The following is a 22,956-nucleotide window of genomic DNA, read 5'->3' as shown; positions in this document are numbered from 1 at the left end:
ACGCTGAGAAGATAGAAAAAAGATTGATGACGATTCTGAAGATTTCCTGCCAAAAAAAAGTTGCACGATGCAAGTAGATGCGAGAAATGAAAGAAGATTTTTCGTAGATTGTTTCGCTAGTGTGAGATTTTTCGAGCATCTAGAATTGCGCTTTAGATGTGACGCCCCCTCCTCGGATTAGGGTGACAGCAACAGACTACTCTTTCTAGCGTTCAGCACTGCAATGCAAGTGTGAAAGAGTGAGCTGTTTTGTTCTGTCATACATCCGTCAAACCGCTGTCAGTTTGCCTAAAAGTGGCAAAATTATGTGAGCTATGGTGCAGCTATATGTGGCTTTCAGGAATAGTCTTCCTGGAAAATGTGCTCACTTCTTCCTTTTACGTGCTGCATCAGTCGAAAATTCTCGTTCCAGGCTTCTTTTCCAAATTGTAGTGATGCCTCGTAGCTTCGATCAGCTCAACTGTCTTGCTGCACAAAATGGTGGAAGCAATTAAGTGGACCCTACATGATTGTTTTAATTGACAATAATCGTAAATATTGGCAATATGTAGCATTGAGCGGTAGTCTGTGGTGACATTTCAGCTCAATTGATCGTAAAAGAACAAAGTTACAACATGTCAAAGTTGTAAATTTTGTAAGAAAATCGGCATGCGCTGCTATGACATCGAACAGCACTGTAGATAGGATTTTGATTAGGAATATCAAGGGACCAATAGAAAGGTTGTTATAGAGACATTTGTCGCTATAAAGATAATCAGACTGTCATAGTTTTATGTGCAAATACGTCGTGTGAGGGTTTCTCGAAAAAACAGACCACCCCTGTTTAACAACGATGTAGCAGAAAGCTTGTGGTTGCATTTCGCAGCATCTTCAAACCGGCAGCTGATTTTGATTGAGTCTCATCCGTTTAAAGCGTTGGCTACTGATTTTCTTGATTCTAGTCTTGAACGGTTCCTCGGAACGTCCTCAAACTAAATTTCTACTACTAATGATGGGACATTTGCTTTTGGTGGGCTTTCAGTTTACAAAGTGCGTCTAAAAATGTATCAACTTTTATTCCTCACTTCTAAACAAGTTTGATGCGTAGGTTCAGAAAAAAAAAACTAATTTGAGTAGGTTAATTTATGTAGGTATGGAAGATCCAAGAGAAACAGATTGAACTATATTGGTATCAGAGCTGATTTGGTTCTTATATTTTCCTCAGTTGTAACGTTCTTCTCCGATTATTTGCAGATTTTTTTTTATGTTCACTAATATCAACACATTCTAGTTAGAACAATTGTCGTCATCGATAAGTTTCCTTTGTTTCATCACAAATTCTTTTCATATATATATCTTTCCCTATATAATTAACTACAATCATTCAAGAATTAAGTTAAGAATCACTCTTTCTCTATCTCGCTAGCGCGCGCGTTTTTGTTAATCCTGTTTTAACCTACCCTCATTCTCTCTCTCTCTCTTCTTACTGCCTACATTTTTATCAATATACACGCCTACAATGACTCGGTTATCTAATCCATATCTCGCGCACAAATCGACTGGCTAGTTTTCTTCTTCTTCTTCTTCATATTAAAGTAAGGAATTGCTTCCTCCGAACAATCGAGGAAGAGACTTTTTCACTAAAATTTACACACGCACATGCTCATCCACCGCTCCTTCTCGCATACACACGTGCACAACAACGAAAATGAACACGACTAAACTACTTTCCCCTGCTTAGTGAGTCCCTGTCTCCGGGAGTTGGTTCGGAGATTGGGGGCGACGGGGAAAGTGGATGTTGACATAACCTCGCCAACCTCTGTCCGTGTGTTAGTGGTGTGGTAGTGGTTGAGTGGAGGGTTTGTCCTCTACCATCGTGGGAATGGTAAATCTCCACGTGCCGACCTGTGGTGTTTGATGCTGGTTGTTCATGGAGCATTGGAGGTAGCTGCCGCACGGTAGAGCAAATTACGTCCCCGCACCGGAAGTGGATGTGCTTCGGTGTTGAAGACCCAGTCCTCTAACCGGACTAGCGAATCGTCCGAGAAGATTAGATAAAGGTACTGCAAAAAGGGAAATAGGTTCTCGTTACCGATCGGTTTGAACTCCGAGTGAATTCAGGTTTTCCCTTACCTTAAGCGTCTCCGCCAGGAAGAAACTCTGCTGCACGTCATCCTTCTGCGGGTCAGTCAGGTAGACGTTCTTAAGACCGCTGTACCCGTTCGGGGTTCGGCAGTGTTTTTCCAGTGCCTGCAAAGATACAGCATCCCGTTGAAATATCTAAGTGTTATGGAACCTTCGCTGACAGAACTCACCTGCACGGCATCCCATGCCCAGTCACGATACTTTTGATCGTGCGTCAGTCTCCACATGACAAAGTAGCTCTCGAACGTCTCCGGTCGTAAAATGTAATACTTCTCCTGCGATTTGAGCGCCTTCGCTTCGACACCATCGTTGAAGCGGAACGCTTCCGGCCCCAGACGAGTGTACGTACGAACGTAGCTCTCGTGACAGGTACTCGTTAGACCCTCTCCGATTTCCATGTACCGTTCCGAGTACTGATTGTTCAGCGTGGTACCTCCGAGACCAAACAGTCCACCTGTATATATATAAAAAAAGCAAATGTGGATCAATTCGTTCCACTCGCCCCGAAACCCCTCATTCCGTACCCGCAAAGCACGCCAAATGGTCCATCTTGTGCTCCAGCCGTTCGAACTTCAAATCCGACACGTACGTCAACCCGCCGGGACTGGTCCGGATCATGTTCTGGATGATGGCCTGCATCGCGTCGTCGTACATCTCCCGGGCTTCGTCGTCCTCGTGGCCCGACTGGATCCACGCCTTCAGCAGATACTCGTAGAAGCTGTCGCCCAGCGCTCCGAGGGACATGTGCTGCTGGCCCCACTTGCCCGTCTTGGGGTTCAGGTAGTTCGGATAGAGACCTTTCGGTTTTTCGATTTCCTTCAGCACGGTCCGGATCGCTTGGACTCGCTCGCGGTACACGGAGTCACCGGTGATGTCGCTCAGGTAGGAGAACTCCAGATGGAGGGTACCGAACTCGGACAGGATACTGCTGCCTCCACTGGCCCAGCCGTAGTTTTTGCTGATCTGTTGGAGGCGGAGCGGGAATGAGCGATTGTTAGAGACTTGAGTGGTTTGGTGGATGATCAACAAGAAGAGGAATTCGTAGAAAAATTGAGAGCTGAGATGCGTCTCGAAAAATGGTACGTAGTTGACAGTGTAGGGATGTTGAATCTTGTGACGAGTGTCTCAATAGTGATGATGGTGATGATCGTCGCCAGGTAGTAGGATCTCATTGTACGATAGATTTCACTGGTATAGTACAGTGTTATGATCACGAGGCAAGGATGCCGGACCCGGTGGAGGTTGGACTGGCGAAGCTGATGAAGTCCAATACCAAATGAAACAATGGTGTAGTTTTGTTTCAGTGTTTTATATAATATTCTTCGTGCTATCCCAATGCACAGTGGGCCAGAAATGAAATCTAGCAGGAAAGAAATAATAAAGCTCTGGAATTGCATCCAATTTAAAAGACGTTTTCAGCGAATTTTCTTGGATTAGTTAGCAATACATTTTTACAGCGATACAATTTTTTTCTTTAAACGTGAGATAGATTCAAATCCAAATATCTCAAATATATCACAATGTATCTCAGAGATATTTGGAGGAATTGTATTGTCTAGAGAATTTTGATGAGAATGTCATATGAGGATTGAGGACAATCGTCGAGGAATGATTCTAGAGGGATTCAGAGGAGAAGTTCCAGGTAAATTTGAGAAGTATTTCAAGAAAATTTTAAGGAGAACATAAGGCGAAATCCAGAATTCGAAGGTAGTTCTGAATTCAGGGAATTATACAGCAAATGAGAAGGAATTTCAGCATTTTAAGGGAATTCGAAGGAGAATTCTGAGTGAATTAAACCTACGAAAAGCTTAATGATGATAATGTTAATCACATCAAACCAGAAATGATCACCTGCGACTGAAAATATTTGATATATGATATGATTTCGAAGAGAAGAAATCTGAGGAGAGCTCCAACATCGACAATAATTTCAAAGAAATTTTATTTTGAATATAGCTATATATTTGCAGAATTGCAAGCTAGTTTCAAGGTAGTTCCTAAGAGAATCCATAAAACTTTAAAGAGAATTTCTGAAAGTTTTCCAAATAGTTGAATTTACGGGAAATTTTGAGCATATTTTCAAAGATATTCGGAGTAGCGTACAAGGATATCCTGAAGAAATTTCTAAGAGAATACATAGGAAAGTTTTAAGTGAATTCCAAGTAATTTCAAGGAAATTCTCTTAATGGAATTTTGAGAATAATTTCAAAGGAATTCTCAGGAAAGATCCCTTAGAATTTTGAAGTAAATTCAAATGAAATTCTGGGAGAAAACAAGAGATTTCTGAAGAATGTTCAATATGAATTTCAAAAATAATTGTGGAGAGAAATTGAAGCAAATGCTCACAAGAGTTATTATGAAGACGAAGATAACTGTAGCCCGAATTTCAAGAGTTTGCTGAAGGAAATTCCAAAACTGTTCTGAACAGAATTCCGAAACTGTTATGGAGATAATTTCTAGGGAATACCGGAGTGAATCATAAAAGGATTCCTAAAAGTTAATCTGAAGACATTTTGGAATAATCCTAAGGAAACCCTAGAGAAAATTTCAAATATATTCAAAGAAATACTCCAAAAAATAGTTATACTAATCCAGAAGTTAGGCATTTTCTAGGAAAACTCAGGGACTAGACATTTCTGAAAACTGTCGTAATGAGAGGTGTGAGATATCAAAGATCTTCTATACGCTGGACGTAATTCCAACCATGGAGGAATTTGGCAGAAAATTAATAATCATATTCAAAATGCCGGACATTGGACATCTTAAAACTTTCGAGATTGCAAATTTAATCAAATATCACGTGTCTGACGCTTGGAAATTGTTTGGGATTTTCACTGGTATCATTTTGGGTAGTTCTCATGATCTTGAACTTAACCAATTTTTTTATTTACACATTACTTGGGACATTGATGATATTTTGAGACCTCAGATTTAATTTTTAGTATCTCATACTATGGAAAATTACGATCTTCGAGCTTGAAGAAATATTCAGAATTCTCATTACAGTCAACTCTCCGTATATATATGTCGATATGTCGATATGAGTCCACTTTTTTCTATTCCTCGATGGTTACCTCGTCCCTTCAAACGGTCTAGTAGGCTATTCTTGTTCTATTTCTCAATCTCTCCATACCTCGATGATCCCGTCAATATCGAGATATGGAGACTTTAATGTAATAGAATTAGAAATTTCAATCACATTCCCGGTTAGTTCCTGGTTCTCCCGTTTTCAGTAGCCACTCTGAATATATAATACAATTGACGAGGGAATTATCTCAGTAATCCATGAAAAGTATAATCTGAACATTTTTTTTTCCTTGATTTGTTTTCCTTCGATCTTGTTTTCCGTGCTGAACACCAATGCTACCGACGCCAGGAAGGCAGCTCCCACACCTGGACCCTACCTATCGACCCATCAACTCATAGACCGAGGACCAACGGCTTTACTTCCGTGATCAGAGATGTTATGCCTCAGAACATTCCGGCGGCGCTGACTGGGATTGAACCCAGGCCTGCTGGGGTGAGAGGCAATCACGCTCACCACTACACCACCGGCGCCGCTAATCTGAACAATGTTTTTCACGAAAATGTTCACGATGGAGGAAAATCTGGAAAAACCATTATCAGAGTAATGAAAATGTTTCTAATGATTATTGTCATGCTTGAAAACTGGTGCTGGTACCCACTGGTACTCTGAAAGTCCCTCCTTCTTTGCGTCCTCGGCACAAACAATACGTTTTAAGCCCCTCCCCTAACCGGATTTCTTGCCGAAGCTTAGACATTCTATTTTGTGTCAAGTAGGGGAAAGTGGGGCAGTTTGGCCACCTTAAGAAAATCATCGCTAATAACAGACAATTCAGTGGAAAATTCGAATGATGTTGAACCAAATGGATAGTTTCAAGCCCTATTTACATTATGAATACAAATTGAATATTAAAAGTAAACTTTTGAATCTTATGAAAGAAGATTTAAAAAATGTTCGTTTTGTAACTGAAATTAAACTGTTGGGGTAAAATGAGCACCATGTCGGGGTGGTATGAGTGACCTTGTAAACAACGGGTAAGAATATTCTACTCTCTTGAGGCTTTACGAAGGGTCAGAAACAATTATTTTCTGTAGAATAAATTAAATTTCAGAAGTACTGCCTATTTAAGGCTAGATTTTGTCAGTCTTGTTAATGACTATTTTTTTTACCAAAGCAGCTGTTTCAAAACTTAATTTCATATGGTACAGTCATATTTATGAAAGGAATAATGCAAAATTGAAGCATTTAAGTTGAAATATCAGTGGTGCTCATATTGCCCGAATGGGCTTAAGTAATATTTTGTTAAGAAAATCTATAATGTTTATTAAAATCTAGAAAAACATCGTGTCATATAAGAAACCAATAACCATTTATAAAGCTGCTGAAGGAATATCAACGATAAGTTCAAAGAAACTACTGATAGATCTTATTTTCTGATTCAGAAATCTTATAACAGTTTAGACATTTTGAGCTAGTCTAACATTTTTCGAATATTACTTTGTTAGACTTAAATGAAATGGATAGTTAAAGTAGGCTTCAAGCATTAAGCCTGCAACAGATTTTTTGTAAAATATGTTCAATAAGTTGATTTTTAAGCGATTGGCCACACTACCTCATTGGGCATATTACCTTACTTTCCTCTATGCAAAAAAGAAGGATTTTGAATGTTAATCTAAGTGCATAAATAAGGGTACCGACAACTTTTTCAGTGCCAGGTGCTCTATTCTGAAGTCTGTGACAGGGGAATTACGTGGAGGGCGACCCAGCTCGAATGGAAAACTAGACCTCCGCAACCCAGTCCGTCTTGTCTGACCCCGCGTAATCGAATTCCCACAACCTATCCATCAACATGCACCTTACATCAACACCATCCTCTACTGAGGCTGGGACCAATCAAGAAGCAGAGCGGACTGGATCTAGCTCAATTATCAAAACCACGACATCCACTAGTATCACAACAACCTCCAACGCAGCGGATAAGGCCTCGGGTAGTCGGAGCCCTGTCAGTGCTGATGCTATTGACCAATCTGAACTGGCAGACACCCCCGACGCTCTTTGGCAAACTCCGACGAACACCGAAACTTCATCATCCCGGCTAAGCAACGAGGCAGTCGAGGCCCTGTCGCAAAGTAAAATAACAACCGGATATCATCTTGAAAACAAATCTTGTTATTCCAGATATCAGATATCTTGTTATCGCAGCCGGAAGAGGGATGGAAACTGGAGTACACTCCTATCCCCCTGTGGACAACGTGGGATCGAAACCAACCGCAATGAATCAGGACGACGAGGGATTAAAAAAGTGCGAGCCGTACAAGGACGACAAAGAATGTGGAAATAATGGGTCGAGTAATGACATCACATTCCCCCAACTAGTAGAAATGATTATCTTAAGGAGGACCCCCTACGTGGAAGCCGGGCAACCTCGTCCCGGACACCTCAAACACTACTGCGTAGATTGTGCGACAGGAGAGCTGTTCCTATTCACGAACTATCAAATGCTCGCGAGTACGATCGATGCCAAGCCATGATCGGAGAGGTTCCCAATCCGTTAGTTGGCTGACCGTCGAGTCTGTCCTTTGGATCGGTGGCCCAGACAACCTTGCCGATAGCGGGGCCAGTTCTGGCAGCTTCTGTCGGTGGAACTCTGCTGAGACCGCCAATATCGCCATGCCGAAGACCAGCCCGAACGTCGGCCGAAAACCTCTACACTGGTGGTGTCCCGAAGCGAAATCTTCTCTAAGGACCACCCAGGCAAGGAACGAACCACCGAGCTTTACCGCTCCAAGCGAAAAGAGTGCCGGAAAATCATCAGGGATGTCAACCAAACGGCGTCAGAGTTGTGGAGCCGGGTCAATGCCCCCAATGGATTGGCTAACTACTTCGCCTCAATCTTTGTCATTGACCGCTACGATAGGAACTTCATACAAAAGTACCACGCGTCCACACAGAGCCTTGGCAATATTGTCATTCCGGAGGACTCTGTACCTATTCTCATCAACGCGCCTTTCCAATCCGATGAACTAACCCTTGCACAGGGCTGGTAGTGATCAATGCTGTCAAAAATAGTGATTTTAGTGACCATTTTGAAGAAATAAGTGACCAAATAGTGACTTATAGTTGTAAAAATAGTGACTAAAAAGTGATCTAAGTGAAGGGCTCGTGAAATTTTATTATAATTTCTAAGGACCTCATTCCAAGGGAGTTCTGGGGAAAAAAATCTTTCAGAAAGTAGTTCTGAGGGATTTTAGATTTCATGCGAAGCCTGATAGTTTTGAGTAGAATTTCAAGAAACCCAAGAAAAAAAAAGTAAATTTTAGTGAAAACTCTTAGGAATTTCTGTGAAGCACAACTCCTGTGAACTTCAGAGGAAAATTCCAAGGGCATTCTGAGGATAATTTCATAAACTTTATGGGAGAAAACGAATCTGGAGCATAAGTCCTTGGATTTTTTTAAAAATACTAATACTGTAATCCTCCAATCAAATCTGAGAATAACTCCAGGACATCTTCAAAGGAATTCGTTTATTCAGGAGAGTTTGACAAATAAATTATGAGAAGAAATCCAAGGAATTTATGTGGAGAAATGCCCTATGAATTCTTAGGAGACTTTCAATGTCAGTGGAATTCCAAGTGAAGGAGTGAGATTCAAAAGGAAACCTGAAATCATTCAATGAATATTCGGAGAATTTTTCCAAAGGGTTTCTTATTGTGGAGAATTTTAAGGTAATTCCGAGCAAAGCTAAAAGAAAATTGAATTCGAAGGATAGCTTCATCATAATTTTCAATGGAAATCTCCGTTGAATATTGAACGAACTATTCTGAGGTCTTAAGAAGTACTTGAAAGTTCCCAAATTTTTCCTAAAGTTAATGAAACTGCCTTGAAGTTCTTTTGTAGTTTGAGAAACTAGCCTGATGCTCACAAAACTTCTCATCCCCTTGAAGCTTCGACGATTTTCCTTAAGTATTATAACCATTACAAACGCATTTCATTTTCCCTGAACTTATCTATGCTTACCTGAAGTTCACTAAATTTGTTTAATAATTCGGCATCTATTGAAGATCTCGGTTCTGCTCGAAAATAAATGGAATTCCCGTAAACACTTTTAAATTTCCCTGAAATTCTCTGGACTTCTGTGAAGTTACTGAAATATTTCTGAAGTTTTCATAAATTCTCTCAAGGTCTCTGTACTTCCCTGAAATTCTCGGAGTATCTTAAGGGTTTTCGATTTTTTTTCAGCACATCATGGAACTATCCTGATTTTACGATTTACGATTATAGATCTCTAAACTGCTCCAAAAGTCTAGACTAAAATTACGGGAACTGTTTGAACTTGTACATGGAATACGAAACTTCAAGACATTGAATATTTGAAAATAGTGACTGATTACAAGAAAAAGTGACTTCAGTGAGTTGGCTTTGAAAAAGGAGACTTTTTTGTGACTGGCTTGAAAATTAAGAACAAGTCACTAAAAAGTGACTTGCTACCAGCCCTGCTTGCACTATCCCGCAGCAAAGGGAAATCTGCCGGTCCGGACGACATACGATACCCCATGCTGCAACATCTCCCGCCCAGCACCAAAGTCGAACTGCTATACCTGATACATAAATTCTTGGTAGAGAACACCCTGCCAAAGGAATAGACCCACAGTCTGGTAGTCACCATCCCAAAGCAGGGGCAAGTGACCTCTACCCCGGGAAACTTCCGTCCGATATCGCTGACGTGCAGCACCAGTAAAGTTATGGAACGGATGGTCAACCGTCTAATTCGCTTCCTCGAGGACAACCACCATCATCATGGGTTCAGACCCGGTCACGGCACCGGAACGTACTTTACTGGCCTGGGCGATGTACTTCAAGAGGCGATCCATGAGGAACTCCATGTCAACATAGCGGGCCTTGGATCTAGCTAAGGCGTATAACAACGCCAGGTCTTCAAACAGTTGGCTGACTGGGGTCTGGGTGGCCACATTCTACACTTTGTAAAAAACTTCCTTTGCGGCAGAACCTTTCAGGTGATGATCAGGAACCACCGCTCCTCAACCCGGGCGGAAGAAACTGGAGTCCCACACCATCTTCTTGGTCGCCATGAATGGAGTCTTTGGGGCCCTCCCAAAAGGAATGTACATATTTGTATATGCAGACGACAGCGTCCTGCTGGCTATCGGATGCATCCTCAAGGCTTTGCGAAAGAAATTACAAGCTGCTATATCAGCCACCACAAGATGGGCCTCCAGGACCGGCTTCGCATTATCCGCAGAAACCTATGCCACTCCCATCATCGCCCGCTACCAAGAGCCATCTTTGCGAACAACATTCCAATACCCAACACGAAGACAATCCAGGCTCGCGGTGTACTTCAATGACACCAAAGCCAACTGCCGCACGCGGCTAAACCTCCTCCGGACACTTTCCAAACCACACCGTAGCAGTAACAGAGAGATCCTACTAAAAGTGGCCAAAGCCACAGTAAACAGTAGATTATCCTACGGGATCGAACTTTTCTGCCCTTCCAACGACTCTCTAACCACGGGAGACCCAACGTATAACGAGGCAATCCGAATCATCGCAGAACTCCTACCTTCAACACCCACTGAATCTGCTTGCGTCGAGCTCGGTGTACTGCCGTTTCAATACCAAGTCGCAGAAACGCTGAGCTGTAGAACGTCCAGCTACCTGGGCAACACCACCGGGAACCACGAGGTCTTTCTCCACAAGCTCTCGGAAAGCGTCGTCGGCGGTGTAGTGGTAAGCGTGATTGCCGCTCACCCCAAAAGGCCTGGATTCAATTCCAGTCGACAGCGCCGGGATGTTCTGAGGTATGACATCTCTGATCACGCTTTCCTTCGGAAGGGAAGTCAGGGTGTCGACTCAACTAAGAAAACAAAATTCCCTGATATTCCCTGATTTTCCAGTAATTTTCAAAAAAATTCCAGGTACAGTACCTACCCGGTTTTGGCAACAAAACGCCTCAGCTATAACTTTCCTCAGAATATATTAGTGCTTTATGGACATTTTTTTTTCATGAAATACCACAAGGACCTCTAAGGCTCTAACCCATGAAGAGTAGTCCAGCACAATTTCAAATTAAATAAAGCGTTCCATACATTTTATAGAATGCAAAAAAGGCAGAAATCTCGTGTTACCAAGAACGGAAAGGATCTGCATTCTACCCTAGAGACATACATTCATCCAAATCTCCTTCATCTTCATGGTGACCAGCAAATCTCGATTAGCAATTTTCCCGTTTTTCTCCCGGAATTTTGGAAATTATCGCGGTTTAGGTATTTTAATTAAGCACAAATCTGAATGCGATTAAACCTAAGGTTAAATGGGTAATTTCTAAGACAGCAACACCTTTATTGGATCTTGAATTTGGATCTGCGACAGGTTTGAAGTCTTCACAATTTGTGTATGAAAATTTCGCTCAACTTTTTTTTTTTTTATTAATTACTTTATTTGTACAGGCTCAATCGAATAAACTTTACAGAGCCGAGTTATCATTTTCGTTATACTCACTCAACACTTGACAGGCTTTTATTTCATTGTTCTCAAGCCTTTCCTTTAGATTAATTTCCTTTCACTTAGATCATTCCAGAATTCTTCTAAAATAAATTTGAAATTCTCTCTGGAAAGCCCTTGATTTTTTTTATAACAGTACATAAATTCTCTGTAGAACACTAAAAAAAAAATATTTAAATTTCATCCTTTCTACGAATTTTAGACTCTTTCTAAGAATTTGCTGGAGCTTAAATTTTGTTATATTTGAATGAAATTCTCCGTAGAATTCACCTCAGACCATCAATTCAAAAGAGCCTATTAGCGTTTTGAGCTAAACTTGTAATCCCCCATCCCCACCAACACCATCTGACAGGCGAAATTCTCACGCCGAGAGTTGTCTCCAAATTTTGGTCAGAATTATCTTGGAGTTCTCCTCTACATTATTCTGAAAATTGCATGGAATTCTCATTAACATTCTCTAGAAATTCCTTTCGAAATGTGCTTGGAATTATACTTGTACTATCCTTATAGATCTTCGCATAATTATCTGGGAATTGTACCATCGAAATTCGCGTTCCTTGGTATTTTTCAAGAATCCTGGAATACTCTTTACTCTTGGGAGATCTAGTAAAAACCCTGGTAGAGGTTTTCCTAAAGCTCCCTAGAAAATATTCTCAGAAATATATTGGTGTTATCTCCTTAAAGTGACTGTAGCTATCCTGAAAATCTAGACCAGTCCAAGGGTCTTGAAATCTTATTGTTTTCTAAGAAAGAACGAGGTATATTTTTCCAGATTTGCATTTCTGCATTTCACATCTGAAACACTTGTTTTTAATCCTATTATATTTGTTTTGCCTTGAGCACATTTTGAGACTCAGCTTCATAAGAAAATTATACTGGATAATATGTTTAACCAAAAGCTAGTGTACGGGCGGTCTCCTCCGGTGGGAAAAAGTAAAAATGACGCTTTCATCTCCAAAATTCTTTGAGTTAAATCCATCTAAATTGCAATAGCAGCAACATTACCATACTAAAACTTTACTGTGAAGCTAATTTTACGAGCTAACCAGGTTTTCAATGAAGACCTAGAATACTTAACACAGCCACTCTATGCTACCAAAGCAATTCTTGTCTACGTATCTTTGAATCATTATTCAATCATAAAAGTGCTACTCCAAGCAATAAAAAAAACTCCCAAGCAAGACCATTATCCTAAATTCTCATTTATTTATTTCTCTGAGCTAATCAAGCTGTTAGGAACACAATAAGGAACAAGAACTAGAAGTATTTAGAAAAAAAAAAATCATTGTCTTTTCTTAAAACTGGGTTTCAACAAGGCAAGTCAATTGATCAACTCAGTTGAATTCAACTGACTTGAACGTGTAAACTATGCCATTTAACAGACTTAAATTGAAAAAAAGTTGAACCAGGCTCAACTTTTCAAGCCAATTGAATTCAACTGAGTTAATCAATGACTTGCCTTATTTAAGCCCATCTTAACTCTTAATCATTCTTGCATTTACTCAAAAGTGCTCCAATGCACTCAAGGGATTGATTTTTGTTGGACACAGCTGGATAGAGCAGACGCAGAATCTACTTGAAAGTTAAATTTTATCAGACGAAATTGGGTATAACATCTATTAAGGAACGCACATTTCCATAAGCAGCTTAATTTTGCAACATCTAACAACGTCTAGCCTCTCTAAGGAACTGAATTTTATCTCGATTCAACTAAGGAATGTGACAACACCCAGTGGGAGCTGAATTTATAATAGGCTCAAAATCATCGGAATACCCTCTTATTTGCGTTACTTTTCCTCCACTTGCAAAAATGCAACAGCAAGCATTAAACAACCACAACTTCGCAACTCTATTTAAAATTTGAAATTTAAAACCAACCTCAAACTACAACGAGTAATTAAGTTGTTTGAAACTAGCGTAATCAGCCATACTTATTAATATGTTTCTATTATAAAGAAATACTTCCCTGACTTTGAATGAAATTCCCTGACAATACCTGATTTTCCAGGTCCAAAAAGGAATTCCCTGATATTCCCTGACTCTCAAGGTTTTTCCAGGTAGTCGACACCCTGGGAAGTAAATCCGTTAGTCCTCGATCTATGAGTTGATAGGTCGATAGGTAGGGTGCAGGTGTAGGAGCTGCCTCCCTGACGTTGGTAGCATTGGTACTCAGTACGGAAAACAAGATCGACGGAAAACAAATCAAGGGAAAAAAAAAGAACTCCCGGAAACCTGGTTCATCAGCAGCTCCCACCCGTGTCCATGGTACACTGCACAGTGGTCCAGAATGCAGATTTAGGTGGAATGATATGTTTTGAGCCTGAAATTGAAACATTAGACTAAAAGTCTCTTCTACAAAGTTGTTCCTTATAGTTAGGCCCTCATTTTTATGACAATGAGTTCTAGGGTGGTTCCTATTATCATTAAAATCAAAAATCTAACTTTTTTGTTTGAATAAATTAAGGTATACATTCTTCAGCAAAGTTATAGCTGAGCTAATTTCAAGCAACTTTGTTGAAAATAACTTTTTTGTATCTCTTAAATTGGCCGATTTAGAGCTATTTTCTTGAATTGAGTTAGGGTGGCTCTTAAAAAAACAGTTTTTTTGCTCTAGTTTTCTTATTTAGAATTTCTCAGCAAAGGTGTCTTTAGATAACTTTTAGATCTTAAAAAGGCGCAAATTTTTGCTGCACAAAAATTGTCAATATCATTCGTCGATCAAGAGTTATTGACGTTTTTATACTAAAAATATGCACTTTTCAAATGTTAATATCTCTGGTTGGGGCAAACAAAAAAAAAGTTTTTTTACGGCATTTGAAAGGGCGTATGTTATTCTCAATAATATGACAAAATTAGAGGTATGTTATTTTTTAAACTCGTATAAAATCAATTTGAATTTATTCATATTTTTTACTATATTTGGGTATATCTTTTTTATTAGAAGAGATACATGCAACAAATTCAGCTATAAAACATTCGTCTTAAAGAGTTTTAAAAGTCTCTATAAGATAAATTTCATGATAAATTTCAAATAAAAAAGTTATTGGCAAAAGATGGATTTCATAGGACCACTCTAATGACAAATTTATATAAATTGTGCTAGTACATTTGTTTCAATATTTGGACATTAAATGTCTTCGGAGAAGTTTTTGTTCTTAAAAATTCCCTTCTTTTGGTGTTTGCAAACGTGAGGGTGGTCCTCAAATTAGGGAATTTTTGAAACTAACTTTTTTGTTTTACAAAATAAAAACATGTGTTGTTGAAAAAAGTTGTAGCTAAGATAATTGCAAACAACTTTGTCGAAGAAAATTTTTTTCTATCTCTTAACGTTCTCATTTTAGAGTAATTTTTTGGAGTTGACTTAGGGTGTTCCTGGAAAAAATAGTTTTTTAGCAATAACTTTTTTATTTTAAATTTCTCATGAAAGTTATCTTATAAAGACTTTTAAAACTCTTTAAGACGAATGTTTTATAGCTGAATTTGTTGCATGTATCTCTTCTAATAAAAAAGATGTTCCCAAATATAGTAAAAAATATGAATAAATTCAAATTGATTTTATACGAGTTTAAAAAATAACATACCTCCAATTTTGTCATATTATTGAGAATAACATACGCCCTTTCAATTGCCGTAAAAAAACTTTTTTTTTGTTTGCCCCAACCAGAGATATTAACATTTGAAAAGTGCATATTTTTAGTATAAAAACGTCAATAACTCTTGATTGGCGAAAGATATTGACAAACTTTGTGCAGCAAAAATTTGCGCCTTTTTAAGATCTAAAAGTTATCTAAAGACACCTTTGCTGAGAAATTCTAAATAAGAAAACTAGAGCAAAAAAACTGTTTTTTTAAGAGCCACCCTAACTCAATTCAAGAAAATAGCCCTAAATCGGCCAATTTAAGAGATACAAAAAAGTTATTTTCAACAAAGTTGCTTGAAATTAGCTCAGCTATAACTTCGCAGAAGAATGTATACCTTAATTTATTCAAACAAAAGAGTTAGATTTTTGATTTTAATGATAATAGGAACCACCCTAGAATTCATTGTCATAAAAATGAGGGCCTAACTATAAGGAACAACTTTGTAGAAGAGACTTTTAGTCCAATGTTTCAATTTCAGGCTCAAAACATATCATTCCACCTAAATCTGCATTCTGGACCACTCTGCACTGGAACAGAGCCAGAGGATGGGCAGAGCCAACCATACGCGTTGATTTTTCAATTGCCAAGCGCTTCAAGGCAGGTAACAACAACTACCGTGCCATGCAGGCGAATGTAACGGAGCTGCTCAGAATTAAATTTGCCAATTTTCAACACCGTTGAGCCCTCCGTCTAACCGTCGAATTCGGAGTAGCGGATGTGTCCAATAGTTCCTTCTTTCGACTACCCGATCAGTGCTCCGTCTTCTCGGCGGAGGCTGCGGCCATCCGCTTCACCACAACCACATCCGCCAATAAACCCATATGCGTCCTAAAAGACCCCACCCGTGTTTTATACGCCCTGAACTCAGCAACATCCAGACACCCCTGGATCCAAGGGATTCAAAGGGTCGCACCGCCGAACACCTCCAAATGGAATGACACTACGAGCCGATGGGAACAACAGGTCCTTTCCCGACTTCGATCCGGACACACCCGAGTGACCCACAACATGAGTAGCGCTACCTCTTTTCGGAGGATTTGCGACTCCTGCACCACAATTATGACAGTCGAACACCTGATGACTGTTCACTGTCCCCGCTTCCATAGCATCCGGGTCCTCTACAGAATACCGGACAGCATACGTAACGCCCTCTCTAACGACCCGTCCACGGAAGCAGCGCTAATAGTTTTCCTAGAAGATGCTGGACTCTTGTATAAAATATAATCATAAACCCACCCCCCTTTACAAAATGACTACGCCTCGAACATGGACACCACTGGAATAAAGGGTGATACGGTCAAAATTTGGTCAAGGGAAAACGCGTGTAAATCGGTGAAATCTTTTATTTAAAAAATCAAATTAAATTTCTTTTTCAAGTTCAATTAGTATAAAATTCAGGAAAAATATTCAGTTAGGCTTCCGCTTTTCCAAATCCGAATTGCCGGGCCTTACGCTTGACCCCTGCCATCAGGTTTTGTACAGCCACCTTGTCCACCTTCTTCGCCGCAGAAAGCCAGTTTGCCTTGAACTGCTGCTCGCCCTTAGCAGTTTTTTTGGTCTTCTTTAGGTTCCGCTTGACAATAGCCCAGTATTTCTCAATTGGGCGGAGCTCTGGCGTGTTGGGAGGGTTCTTGTCCTTGGGAACCACCTGCACGTTGTTGGCGGCGTACCACTCCATGGACTTTTTACCGTAATGGCAAGATGCCAAATCCGGCCAAAACAGTACGGAACAACCGTGTTTCTTCAGGAAAGGCAGCAGACGTTTATTCAAACACTCTTTCACGAAAATTTCTTGGATGACAGTCCCGGAAGCTATGAAAATGCTGCTTTTCAAGCCACAGGTACAGATGGCTTGTCAAACCAGATATTTCTTTGCGAACTTTGACAGTTTCATGTGCTTGAAAACATCTGCTACCTTTCCGCTTCCTTTTGCCGTATAAAACTCCTGTCCCGGAAGCTGCTTGTAGTCGGCTTTGACGTAGGTTTCGTCGTCCATTACCACGCAGTCAAACTTCGTCAGCATCGTCGTGTACAGCCTCCGGGATCGCACTTTGGCCGTCGTATTTTGTTTATCATCGCGATTTGGAGTCACTACCTTCTTGTAAGTCGATAGTCCGGCTCGTTTTTTGGCTCGATGCACGGTTGTAGACGATACACCCAGCTTATTTGCGGCATCTCGGAGAGAGAGGTTAGGGTTTCGCTTGAAACTACCGGCAACTCTCTTTGTCGTATCAGCGGCTTCCTGTTTTCGATTTCCCCCCGATCCAGACGTCCTGGCTGTCGACAAACGTTCCCCAAACACTTTAATTACATTTGTAACGGTTGATTTGGCAACTTTTATCGATTTTTCCAACTTTGCGTGCGAGTAGCTCGGATTTTCGCGATGCGCGAGCAAAATTTTGATACGCTGCTCTTCTTGCTTGGACGGCATTTTGACAACTGAAGAGTGAATTCCAAAATCAAAATAGGAGCAACATTCTGCACACACACACCTTCAAAATGAGGGGTGTTCAGGTTTTTTAAATGCAAAATTGAAAGAAATACGTCAAGTTGATATTGACCAAATTTTGACCGTATCACCCTTTATGTTAAGTTAGGGCAAACAATGAAAAGTGAATGTCACACAAGCGCCGCCTGGTGAGTGAATTCTGAACTAAACTCTTTCCATTAAGATAGGTCTTGTCCATCTGAACAACTTTACTAAAGATGGGAACCATCCATATGAGCAGGATCTGTAGATAGCGTTATATAAGAGGGCGCTAGTTGATCATTTTCGTTGTAGCGCCATCTACTTTGTAAATTTCACAAGGAAAGACCATCCTATTTGGTTGGAATCTCATGATATAAACAACTCAAACATCAACATATGCCAGTTCATGGGAATATTTTTACAATGAACCCTCGCAATTAGGGAGCCACCCTCTAAAATAAACTTCGATTGATTAAACTTACTTTTTAAAACATTTGAAATTTAAAAAAATCCGTTGAATCTTTACTGAGAAATGACAATTTGAATTTGGGTTCAAATTGACCCCAAGGGTACAGACAACGTAAGTTTTTTTTGGTACAGACGAAGGGTTGAGATCACAAGACCAGGCATGGAAAATCATTTGCATTCATTTCGTGCATTCATTTACATTCATTTGCCCCTAACTTTTTTCATCAACAGAATTCCGCAAAATGATGAATGGAGCTTTTGTAGGTTTTGATATTAACTACAACTTTTGTCAACAACTCAAATCCGTATCTCTTATGTATGACGGACCAGAGCGAACAGAAGCCACTACTGTTTTTCAGTGAATGTATTTTACATTCACTGAAAAAACAGTAACAAGTTCTGCCCGCTCTAATTCGTGATGCATAAGAGATACAAATTTGAGTTATGGGCAAAAGTTTTAGCTAATAACAAAACCTACTAAAGCTCTATACATCATTTTGCGAATTGCTGTTGATGAAAAAAGTTAGAGCCAAATGAATGTAAATGATTGCATGAAATGAATGTAAATGATTTTCCATGCCTGGCCACTACTGTTTTTCAGTGAATGTATTTTACATTCACTGAAAAACAGTAACAAGTTCTGCCCGCTCTAATTCGTGATGCATAAGATATACAGATTTGAGTTATGGGCAAAAGTTGTAGCTAATAACAAAACCTACTAAAGCTCTATACATCATTTTGCACATTGCTGTTGTTGAAAAAAGTTAGAGGCAAATGAATGTAAATGATTGCATGAAATGAATGCAAATGATCTTCCATGCCTGCACAAGACTTAATTTTTTTAAATTTGTATTAGCACAATTCGTTTAATATGAGTACTGAGTTCTTTTCTCGATTGTTTTCAATTCCCATTTAATTTCCGGTTCTCCCGGTTTTCCCGGTTCAGTGTCACATTAGAAATAAGATCACGCAGTTTTGTGCTTCTTGCAGCAGGTATGCACATCAACTAAAATTTCCGTTTCTTGGGCATCTTATAAAACTTAAAAACGACAAATTTTACACCAATGAGGAGTACAGTACAACATACAAATGATTTGAAATCAAAGCTAAATACAGTACGCAAATGCTAGGAATCTATATGGAGCTAGAAGGATGCAATAGTGATGAGATTCGAGATGATTGTAATCCTATCTGTTTTCTGTGTATCAGCCAACAATGCTGCTGCTACGCATCTGGATCGATTTCTTCGTTCCACTAGCTGGGTTGGAGAGACTATGATGGCAAAAGGCTCTACTGGATCACTAAATAGCATCGTAGATAGCGAGCGCTATTTGTGGGTGCTCTGCATAGAGACTTGTTTGCTACCCTACAGCGGATGCGGGAGACGACATGTATGATTTCCTTGTATCAAGGACAAAAAAAAAGAAGCTTTTAAGAAATAATAACCGGTAACTAACTATAGGAAAACAGAATAACGATATAGAGACTATTTTAATTCGATGAAAAAAGAAGGAAACGGGTAGAGAAAGAGAGCGCTTTTACTAACCTTGTAGAACAGATTGACAAAAAAGATTTCTATATGATTGACGACCCGCTCGAGCATGGTCTTAGGCTGCATATATTTGATTGTATTTTATTGGGAAAAATTTAGCAATTACATCGACCCAGCGCATACGCAACGACCAATTACAATTACAATTGCACACAAACACACATTTCCAAGAATTATATCCAGACAGAGGGGAAGAAAAGAAAAGATATCACATTGAAAGGTTCGTTTGTTCGGTTATGTTTACAAGTTGGTGCTCGATAATTGGAAGTTTGCGGAACAAGAGTTTCCTCTAAACTACTCTAGATCTATTGATTTTTTTTTGGAGGAACATGCACCTTTAGTCGATTTGTACAGCTTCCAAGCTGTGAAGAAGTCTATCTAAAATTAGATTGCACAAACTATTAATTATGACGAGGTGCATTAATGATGGATTTGTGTGAAGCGAGATATTCTAGATCTTCAAAGTAGAAGTCAAAATGCGACTAGGAATGGGATTCAGTTTGATCCTACTATTTGACCAATTTGAACAGCATTTGTACACACATACATAGACCTATCACGACAGATTTAAGCAACTACAATCATCTCGAATCCCATCCCCATTGGAAGATGACTATCGACCAGCTATTTGCTATATGTACAGGATGCTTGAATTGAAAAATTTAATGATTAAAAAAAACAAAACTACCAGTACTACTTACCCCGTTCGTCGGATTAACCAGCGCGTAAGGAATACCGGTCGGCGTCTGGAACGCCGGCAGGAGCTTGTCCGCCACATACTTGGCCTTCTCCAGGAACAGCCGGTCGCCGGTAAAGGCGTAGCACGTCAGAAATCCACCGATGAACCGAATGTTGGTCTCGAACACCGACAGATCACTGCCCACGTTCTCCAACGTGAACTTCCGTTCGACCCAATCGCGTCCCTCGTCGTACTCCTTGTGCAGACCCATCAGGTAGAGGGTATCCAGCCCATCGACGATGGTGGCACCGAGATCGAACACCCCAAATATGCTGCCCGAATGGCCCCGCTTCGAGAGCGGTTTCAGCTCGTTTTTGCCCCACGCGTACAGTTTGTAGTTGTCCCAGGCGTGGATCATCATCTGGAATGAGAATGCGGGGGGAAAAGTGGGGATTAGAGTATGTTCAATTATTCAATACAATGATTATTTAGTAGATAATACAATTAATCTTAATTACAATCGTTGAACTTCAGATGGGATTCACTGAATTTCATACGCAACTCACTGAAATTTAGAAGATCATTCTAGTTCTCTTCGACGAGAGTCGTTGAATCTCCAACACGGCCAATGGGATCGACCGAATCGACCGACGAGAATTTACTCATAAATCGTAAAAAGTGCAGGAACTCAGCGATGAGGATTTGATTCTTTCAGTCTATTGGTACTACCCCTTGACTGAGTAAAATTTTCGTTAATTTTCCTCATTTTCCGGCACAGGAAAACATGAGGCAAATTTACTCATAGCTGAGTCCGCACTTTTTGCGATTTATGAGTAAATCTCTAACCCGTAGATTTGTCGAATTTTAGATAAGATTATCTAAATCTAGTAGGGTAAATGACGCCTTCGGTAATACCTTGCCCTATTCCTGTCAGGCGGGGTAAAAGAATTACTTGAGCGCTCATTTTCAGAGCATCGATTGGCGAAAATTGAGAGCTGAAGGTCTTTGTTTACCCCCATGACGATAATAGCGACGATATTAACGATATTTATTTACCCTCTCACCGATTGACGCTACCAGTTAATTCCGGTTTAACAGTGATGTTTACCTAATGCCGAGCAAGTGCGCGCAGATTATTCGGACCAAAAAGTCGCTCTACCATGGCGAAACGATGGTAGTAAACTTGACGACCGATCCGGTCCTATTTACGAGCCAATTCATCTAATTGGCTTGCGTTTCGCTACGATGCCTTCTTTTTCTTCTTCGTCGTGGTCAGTAGTAGTAGCAGCAGCATTGTATGCCAAATCGTTTGAACGCCAGCTAGTTGGTTAACCTTTCAAAACGTGAGCCAAGTGCAATCTAAACATCCCATTCATCACAGCCATTCTAGCCATTGATCACGCTAACGTTTGAGCGCTTGATCAATTGCAGTATTGTTTTGGTAAAAATGTTCTTTTTTTCCTTGATTTGTTTTCCGTGCTGAGCACCAATGCTACCGACGCCAGGGAGGCAGCTGCCACATCTGGACTCTACCTATCGACTCATCAACTCATGAACCGGGGACCAACGACCAAGGCCTTCCATGATCAGAGATGTTATTCCTCAGAACATCCCGGCGGCGCCGACTGGGATTGAACCCAGGCCTGCTGGGGTGAGAGGTAATCACGCTTACCACTACACCACCGGCACCGCTAAATGTTTTCCTTGAGAAGTTCGATCACTAATTCATATATAAGGCATGACTATTTACTGAACTGGTTCTCAAAAGTGATATTGGGCCATTCCATGGATTTGTTAAGTTCTGTTGCACTTATAGCGGTAAGCTCCATCGAGGGTAATACGTTAATCTCGAATAATCCTCGATTTTGCTAAGCACCATGCCGTATTATCCTCAATTTTAATCTCGGTTATAACTTTAATATGCCGATTTCTGCGTATTAGAGAAAATCTCGGATTTTCAAAAAGAACGCAGCCAAAACAAAATCTGATGTCATCGCCCTCACACACACACACATATGCATGAACATCAAATGTCATTTTTCTGTTTATGTTTGCGGAATCCGATTCGCTGCAGCTGTGCCGACCGCAGCTACCAGAAAGTTTGTTACGGCTTGGTCCCAATCGGAACGTCCTTCTGCGGGTACATTATTTTTCATCATCTTCCTGGACAAACCGATCGGCTGCACCATATAAATTCGCAAAAGTTATACGCATCTTATTCGGGAGGAAGCAGCAAGTGATTGAAAGTGTCGGCAATAATATAAAATCCCCCAACGGACTTTTCCGCAACATCTCCTATTTCATGTTCCATGTTTGCCAAGAAACCTATTCGGGACGGATTATGCTGTGCTTCTGGATGAACTTCTCGTCGGCCGTACTGTGAATTTCTAGTAGGAAGTTCTCGGAATTTATTGTCAGTAGTTCTCAGAATTCCTCGTCGGAAGTTCTCTGTACTTCTCGTCGGAGATTCTGTGA

At 40.2% G+C, this 22,956-nt stretch overlaps 1 protein-coding gene across 3 annotated transcripts in view; it reads right to left on the bottom strand.

Annotated features, from left to right (window-relative positions):
- Positions 1 to 276: 276 nt before the first annotated feature.
- alpha-Man-Ia (alpha-Mannosidase class I a) overlaps positions 277 to 22,956 on the bottom strand; it is a 122,031-nt gene continuing 99,351 nt past the window's right edge. For all 3 annotated transcript variants that reach the window (XM_065233095.1, XM_065233096.1, XM_065233098.1), the window contains 5 exons: positions 20,504 to 20,902; positions 2,649 to 3,087; positions 2,295 to 2,578; positions 2,113 to 2,229; positions 277 to 2,042 (listed from right to left, as the gene is read on the bottom strand). In XM_065233095.1, the coding sequence (XP_065089167.1) occupies positions 1,908 to 2,042; positions 2,113 to 2,229; positions 2,295 to 2,578; positions 2,649 to 3,087; positions 20,504 to 20,902 (1,374 nt within the window). In that variant the 3' untranslated portion in view covers positions 277 to 1,907. The remainder of the gene's footprint in view (positions 2,043 to 2,112; positions 2,230 to 2,294; positions 2,579 to 2,648; positions 3,088 to 20,503; positions 20,903 to 22,956) is intronic.

Source organism: Ochlerotatus camptorhynchus, unplaced genomic scaffold (genome assembly GCF_037179485.1).
Source record: "Ochlerotatus camptorhynchus isolate MF236.1 unplaced genomic scaffold, CSIRO-AGI_Acam_v1.1 ptg000389l, whole genome shotgun sequence".
In the NCBI taxonomy this organism is placed as follows: domain Eukaryota; kingdom Metazoa; phylum Arthropoda; class Insecta; order Diptera; family Culicidae; genus Ochlerotatus; species Ochlerotatus camptorhynchus.
This window is presented reverse-complemented; position numbering and strand designations above follow the sequence as displayed.